The sequence below is a fragment of the Chrysochloris asiatica genome, unplaced genomic scaffold, assembly GCF_000296735.1.
Source record: "Chrysochloris asiatica unplaced genomic scaffold, ChrAsi1.0 scaffold00532, whole genome shotgun sequence".
Lineage (NCBI taxonomy): Eukaryota > Metazoa > Chordata > Mammalia > Afrosoricida > Chrysochloridae > Chrysochloris > Chrysochloris asiatica.
Genome location: NW_006409050.1, coordinates 143,494 through 151,709, shown reverse-complemented (window position 1 = coordinate 151,709; position 8,216 = coordinate 143,494). Strand labels below are relative to the sequence as shown.

The following is an 8,216-nucleotide window of genomic DNA, read 5'->3' as shown; positions in this document are numbered from 1 at the left end:
AACACTGAAAACTGCATTGGTGAGAAAGAGGACAGGAAATCCCCTGCCACCCACCAAGTGTGATTCACAGTTCATTCTTTAAGGATAATAAGGGCTGTCTATGAGAATTTCATTGGGAAACCGTATCCCATACCCCTACACAGTCCTGATTTTCTCACCCTCCAGACTTCTTTATGGTCCCATAACTCAAAGAACATTGAAAAGGAACATGATTTGAGCCTACTGAGGATGCCAAACCTGCCATTAAAATATGGAAGCACCGCCTTCAGAAGTGTATAGACCTAGATGGCAGAGATGTCAAGAAATAGTAGCTTCACATTGTGACACTTTCATTTAAGAAAGGTTTCTAAGATTTTATAGTAACATGTTTTAACTTCCCCTCGTATTTTGAATAAGCAACCTCAGTATACCTATTTAAATTTATAGGTTACAAAAATTGCCATAATTTATTATATAATTGTTGTTAAGTGCCGTCAAGTTGGTTCCGACCCGTAGCAATTCTGTATAGGGTTTCTGAGGCGTGGCTGGTGACCTTGAACCACCGATGTTGCTGGACCTTCAACCAACCTTGTAGTCCAGTGCATTAACATACACAGTGCCACACCAGGACTCCATTATATAATTATACTAATCATAATAGTGTAGTACTGGTGTGGTGCTGTGGGTTAATGCGCCAGACTGAAAAGCCATTTGAACTGTAAGGTTGGTGGTTCAAGCTCACCAACTGCTCCTTGGAAACTCTATACAGAGTCGACATGGGTCAGAACAGACTCAATGGCACTTCACTACAACAGCAATAACAATTATAATAGTATATTGATTGTGTTATAAACCCTTTAGAAATAATTCTAAAAAGGATTACATAGCTATGTAATAGATAAGTTTAAAATAAATTTTACTTATTAAAGGTATAAAACTCTTTGTTCTTAGAGATAAAATTAAAATTTTGGTTCTTTTCTGTGTTACAATTTATAGAAGATGGTACCAGTTCCTTCTCCTGAGCTTCTTTTCCTGTGCCAAAATATAACTTCTTAGCCTTTTGGTACCTTAATCTAATGAAATTATCATAATGAAAATTGCTTTGAATAATATTTTTAAAAATAATTTGATGTTTTACATACATGCTTAGTATATTGAAATTAGTTTTATCTTCATCACAGATCCCACAAGTACAACATGGAAGTCTAACTGAAGAAAGGTAAAAAAATATTTTTTTTTTCTAATATTTTTCTGTTCATATAGCTATGTGATGAAAATACTCAATCTAATTCAATATCATAAAACTTGATTTATACTTTTGTTTACAATATTGCACGCATTTCTTTGAAATTTATTTCTGATAGAAAAGTGTTTAAAACTTTGCATGGTATCAAAGATAAAAGAGTTTGCAGTAAAAAATTTAAAATTTCACGTGAAAAATTGGCATTAAATGGATACAACCCCACTTTCTGTCACAAACAGTTACAGCAAGGAGGAACTTTGAAAGAAGTTAGTTACAATCATTAAGGTACATGACCTAGAAACTTGAAACAACTTTCTTTATTTGAAATTTTTACCTTTCTTTTTTCCTGTCACCTTAGACATATGCTTATATTATACAAATACATACTTGCATTTTTTTTTTTCATTCAGTTGACCCTTGTAGGTTTCACTAATGAGTGAATCTGTTTGATTAGCATATTCTGACTCATCCACAAACCTGTTGGTAAACCAGTGAGGAACCAGTGAACCATAGCCAGATATATGAGTTGTTGTTGTTGTAAAGTGCTGTTGAGTTGACTCTGACCCATAGCGACCCTGTATAGGGTTTCCAAGAAGCAGCTGGTGAGCTTGAACCACCAACCTTGCAGTTCAGATGGCTTTGAAGTCTGACACATTAACCCACAGTGCCATACCACGACTCCAGATATATGAGTGGGACAGTAAATCTAATCAACACAAGCTTGCTGTTTAGTGCAAGTAAATTCCTTTCAATCATTAACTTGACTTATTCAGGATTCAAGTTTAATGTCTGTGAAGTACTTTTTCTTAATTACATGGAGCATAAGGTATAAAAGTTGGGCTTGATTATCACACAGAAAAAAGAGGAAACAATGACACAGATGTCTGTATTCCTGTGCTTCATTCACATTTTTAATATTTCTAGGTTACAGACCCAGATGAATTAGCAAGAATTAGAAAAGTGTAATGGCTAGATACTTTGAAAAGCTGCATTTTAGTGTCTTTTTTGTTATTGTTGTTGTTAGTGCCATTGAGTTGGTTCCGACTCATAGTGACCCTGTATAAGGTTTCCAAGGAGCAGCTGGTAAGTTTGTTTCCATCTGTCAAGAAGCTTTTGTATTCCCTTAATTTAAAATGTTTTTGGCTGAGCTGTGAGTCACAAATGCACCGCTGTCTTCACTTCTTTATCAGAGGTGCATCTTTGTCCTCGAAAGGATGCTTTCAAGGGAGCAAACAGGTGAAAGTCAGATGGAACAAGAGCAGGACTATAGGGATGATGCTTCAGCACCTCAAAATAAATTTTTTGCAGAGTGTCAACAGTGTGGGCCGAGGTGTGTGAACATGCATTGCCATGCAAAATCACAAAGCCCTTGGATAGCAGTCCTCTGCATTTAATCCAAAGTTTATGCTTCAGCTCTTCAGTGAGCATCTCACTGTAATGAGCTCTGTTGATTGTTGAACCTTTTCCCTGATAATGTTCCTGTATTAGCCCTTGAGGATCCCCCCAAAAAACAGTTAACATCAATTTTCCAGCTGATGGTTGATTTTTTAACTTTTTGTTGCTCGGTGATTGAGAATGTTTCCATTCCATACTCTGCTGTTTACTCTCAGGCTTGTAGTGATGAATTCATGTGTCATCACCAGTAATGATTTTTTTAAAGTAACTTTTGCTTACTTTTGAGTATTGGCCCAAATTTTGTTTGCAGATGTCCAAATGCTTCTGTTTTTGCCCCTCTGTGAGTTGTTTTGGTACCCATCTCACACAAACTATTTGAAACCCGTCAGCCATGGATTGTTTCATAGGCAGAACCCTGGATGATTTGCAAATGATTTGCCACATAATCAATCCACTGTCCTTCATCTGTATGACAGAATCGTTTCCTGTGCACGCTCAATATTCTTACCATTCATGGACATGGATGGGTGTTTTAATATAACCAGAGTGTGAATAAATTTTGACTCACCCTTGTAGAACATAAATAGGAGCAGAAAAGATAAGATGAATATCAGAAAAGAATGATTCCTCTTGAATGGCTTTTTCTAAAAATGTTGATTGATAAAACGTTTGTATTTCCTAACTTCAGGAGGAAGATAATTTTAAGTCATTTCAATTCAGTTCAGTCCATGAGGAAACATGGACTGACAGTATGCTTGCTGTGAAAGGCACAGTGTTAGATATTATGGAGTGTGGAGACAAAGATGACAGATATGTGCTACTTGCCCTCAATTTCTTAACAGTCTAGTAAGGCAGACAAGACAAACAAAAATAAGTATGGTATAATACTGAAGAAAGGATCGTGGGTGACACAGTGGTTAAGTATTTGACTGATTGCTGAAAGGTCAGTGGTTCAAACCCACCAGCTGTTTCATGGGAGAAAGATGTGACAGTTTGCCCTCACAAAGATTTATAGCTTTGGAAACCCAAGGGGGGCAGTTCTATCTTGTCCTGTATGGTCACTATGAGTCGAAATCAAATCAACAGCAAAATTGCATGCTATTAAATGTTATCAAGAAGTTGCCACAAAAAAAGGAGGAAAAGCTATTCCTGGCTAAACTGGGAATTATAAAGGATTTGATTTAAGAATGACAGAGGGGTTGGATTTTAACAGAGGATTAGTTAAAGGGTATTCCAGATGAACAGAACAGCCTAAACAAAGGCAAAGGTGTCTAGAGTCTCCATAGTGTTATCAGAGAAAGAGCAGTAATTCGTTTTATATTCAGTCTAGACTGAAGAGGAAAATGGAGATACAAAATGAAGAACGTTGGTTCAGCTTCTTAGCTTTATAGAATCTCTCTTAACAGCTTTAGGTTGAATATTGCTAAATATAATAAAAATATCAAATTATTAAGTACAATAGCACAATATTATTCATCAATCTTCATTTTGGGTTACTTCTTAGATCCTAATAGAATTTCTGAAATACTTTGGAAAAGCCTCCCAAACCTTCAGAGAGTGGATGGGAGAGAAGGAGAGCCCACTGAACAGACCCATGGTATTGCTTACAATAAAGTACAATTCTTTTTGGGCTTTACAACACTGAGCAATTTATTTTGGCTTACGGAATGGCTACTGGAAAATACTTAAATACACAGATAATTTTAATACTTTAGTATTTCACATCAGATGCATTGTTAGCTTTTCATAAATGTTTTTACTGCATTGAAATTCACACATCTAAAAAGTGAAAATGTATTTCTTGGTGTTTTTTAAAGAGTTGCACATCCAATTTACTTTTTTCTACATCCTCTTTTTATATTTTTGGGGAGTTGTTTTGCCAATAATACGTAAATACTTAGATTTGTTATAAAGCACAAAAACATCTTGTAAGAGAGGAAGAGTATTAATATATGATTTTTTTTTTCTACATGGACAGATGATAAACCATAAAATTCACTCATTCATTCATTCACTCAATGCATTCATGCAACAAAGACTTTTTTTTCATGTTTATATGCCAGAGTTTTTTTTTTTCTTCCAGACACTGGTGTTTTATTATAGTAAGACAGATAAGGTCCTTTTTTCTTGTGGAACTTAAATTATAGTGGGAGAGATAGGCAATAAATAATAATAAATGAAGAAGCTCATTTCAAACAGCAATAAGTGAAAATAATAATACTCCCTATTACATAGGAAGTCAGTCACAGGGGAAGGAGAATCTAGATTGGAGGGTGGGCAAGAGAAGGGATTATCTAATTATGAAATTAAAAAGTTTATAAAGTACTTTGTCTGTTTCTGATTTTTTTATCAGAGGAAACCCATACAAATTTACCTTAGCATTAAAAACTTCAAAGGAGGTCTCATAATTTCCTTAGGCAACTCTTGCAAGGGACATATTACTAGTGACATAAAATGTAGGCTTCGGTAGACTTTATAGAGGAAACGTACCAGTCTATGAAACACTGTAGAGTACATTGTCCACTAAGCAGTCTTGACTTTGTACAGAGGTTTGCTTAGCTAAGCACAGCTGAATTTACATCAAATGGTGCTTAGTCAAGAGTGGGACTCCCTGCTCACATAAAACTTTAAAAAAATTATTGTAGGATGGGAGGGATATGGATCACAGGGTCAACCACATAAAAGTGAAAGCGTTTTGTTGGTGAGGCAATGGCCTGATTAGAAAAAGGAAACATCTGGAGGGAAGGAGACACTTTATGCAGCAGCATTGCTGGTTTCTGTGAAAGATCCCATCATTTCCCACTGAACAATTCTGGTGAACAAATTGTGTCAGATCACCAATAGGGGAAATTTCCAAAACCAAAAACTTTTCTCTCTTTTGTCTTCTATGTGATTTTGGAGACTGACCAATGTAAGTCTCTCCATCAATTCTGGCAGATAGCTGGTCTTAATTATAGCAATCCCCACAATATTACCTAGGAGAGGGGTGTCAAGAAGGTTCCCAGCTGGGTTAGGTAAGGGTGCAGAGGCAGCGTCCTAGTCAATTCATAGTATGACTGAGTGTCTGCAGAGCCATAGAAGACTATGCAGGAATGCCTGCTCAATCTATTCAATAGGAAGGAAAAGTTAGTCATCGTTTTCCTTGACAGCATTTCTCCAATGATTTCTCAGGGTTTTTTGTTGTTGTCAGGTGCCATCAAGTCAAATCTGACTCATAGTGCACAACAGAAGGAAACACTGCCCAATACTGTACCATCCTCACAATTGTTGTTATGCATGAGCCCATTGCTGGTGTCACTGCCCCTCTGCTTTACTGCAATACCTCCTGACAACATGTTTAAAATATGAGAGTCGAAGTCGCACTATCCTGTTTTCAAAGGAGCATCCTGACTGCACTTCTTCTGGAAGTCCTTGGTACTTTCCACATTCTTCTCTCGCTTGAATGCATCCGTTCTATGGTCCTCCTTATTTATTGTCCAACTTTCACATGTCTATGAGTCTATTGAAAATACCATGGTTTAGGTGAGGCACACCTAACTGATGTCTTTGTTCTGGAATGCTGAAGAGATCTTGTGTAACAGATTTGTCTAACGTAACATGTAGTTTGATTGATTGACTGCTGCTTTCATGAGTGTTGTTTGTGGAACCAAGAAAAATGAACTCTCTGACAACTTCAGTCTTTTTTACAATAATGTCATTTCATGGTCCAGTTGTGAGGATTTTTGTTTTCTTTACATTGAAGTGTAAGCCATAGTGAAGACTATAGTCTCTGATCTTCGTCAGTATTTTAAATCCTCTTGGCTTTCAGCAAGCAAGGTTGTATCATCTACCTATCATAGGTTGATAGTCTTCTTGCAATCCTGATGCCATGCTCTTCTTCGTATAACCTAGTTTCTCCAACCCAGTTTCTACTCAGCATACAGGTTCAATAAATATGGTGGAAGAATAAAGTTCTGACACACACTTTTCCTGATTTTAAACCACTCAATCTCCCCTAGTTCTGTTTGAACCACTGCCTCTTGGTCTACGCTCAGGTTCCTCATGAACACAATCAAGTGTTCTGGACTCCCCATTCTTCACAATGTTATCAATAGCTTACCATGATCCCCATGGTTAAAAACCTTTGTATAGTCAGTAAAACTTAAGTAAATATCTTTCTGGTATTCTCTGTTTTCAGCTAAGATCTATCTGATGCCAGCAATGATAGCTCTAGTTCCATTTCCTCTTCTAAATCCAGCTTGAATTTCTGGCAGTTCTCAGTCAATGTATGTTTGCAGTTGTTTTTGAATTGTCTTCAGCAAAAATTTACTCATATGTGACATTAGTGATATTTTTAGATGTTGTCTACATTCTGTTGAGTCACCTCCCATTGGAAGGGGCACAGATGTCGATCTCTTCCAATTGGTTGGCCTAATAACTCTCTTCCAGATTTCTTGGCAAAGATACTCTGCCAGTGCTGGATCAGTTTGCTGTAAAATTCCAATTTGTATTCTGTTGATTCCTGGAGGTTTGTTTTTTGCCAGTGTCTTCAGTGCATCTTGGACTTTTCCCTTCAGTACCATTGGTTGTTGATCATATGCTACCTCTTGAAATGGTTAAACATTGATCATGTCTATTGGGTACAGTGATTCTCTGTATGCCTTCCATCTTTTTTTTTTTATTATGCTTTCTGTGTCATTCAATATTTTGCCTATCGTTGTGATGTGCTGTGGAGTCGGTTCCAACTCATAGCGACCCTGTACAGGGTTTCAAAGGCTGTAAATTTTTACGGGAGCAGAAAGTCTCATCTTTTTCCTGTGGAACAGCTGGTAGTTTTGAACTGCTGACCTTAAGGTTTGCAGCCCAAGTCGTAACCACTACACTACCAGAGCCTATGTTGTTGTTGTTAAGTATCATCAAGTTGGTTCCAACTCACAACGACCTTATGCACAGCAGAACGAAACACTGCCCAATCCTTGGCCTAGCATCCTTCAAAATTGTGATTTGAGGCTTGAATTTTTCTTCAGTCCTATCAGTAATTTACTATGTTTATAGTGGGTGTAAGGAGCCCTGCTGGTGCTGTGACTAAAGCAATGGGCTATTAACTGAACAGTCAGTGGTTCAAAGCTAGTAGACACTCCAGGGGAGACAAATGGGACTGTCTGCAACCATAAAGATTTACAGCTTCTGAAATCCTAAGGAGCAGCCCTGCTGTGTCCCACAGGATCACTGTCAGCCAAAATTGACTCAGTAGCAGTGAGCTTGCGGTGGATGAACACATTTATATTTTAAAGAGAAGATGTACCAATTGTGAATCATACTCTTAGTGTCAGGTGGCACATCTTACAGGTAAGAGCTTTACTGAGTCCCATGGGTTTATTCAAAATGGGATGGGTTGGGTATCTCTATGACTAGTGAGTGTGATGTTGTGTTTGGTGAATTTGGCTCTGGTCTTAAGAACCATGACTGACCTTTGATTAGATATGCTACTTCCCCTTTCCAGTAGAATTTTCCTTAGCTTATACCATCTTTTGAGGAATCTTGGTGTGGTGCTGAGTGTTAATGCACTTGACTGCATGATCGGTTTGAATCTCAAGCTCACTAGCCATTCCTTGGAAAC

General features: G+C 37.4%; 1 protein-coding gene across 1 annotated transcript in view; it reads left to right on the top strand.

The window, feature by feature from the left end:
* Positions 1 to 8,216, top strand: part of LOC102819007 (putative leucine-rich repeat-containing protein DDB_G0290503-like) — a gene marked incomplete at its 3' end in the record, with an annotated part of 310,097 nt that overhangs the window by 159,086 nt on the left and 142,795 nt on the right. Inside the window, exon 12 of the mRNA XM_006877591.1 lies at positions 3,306 to 3,463. Coding sequence (XP_006877653.1) covers positions 3,306 to 3,463 — 158 coding nt within the window. The remainder of the gene's footprint in view (positions 1 to 3,305; positions 3,464 to 8,216) is intronic.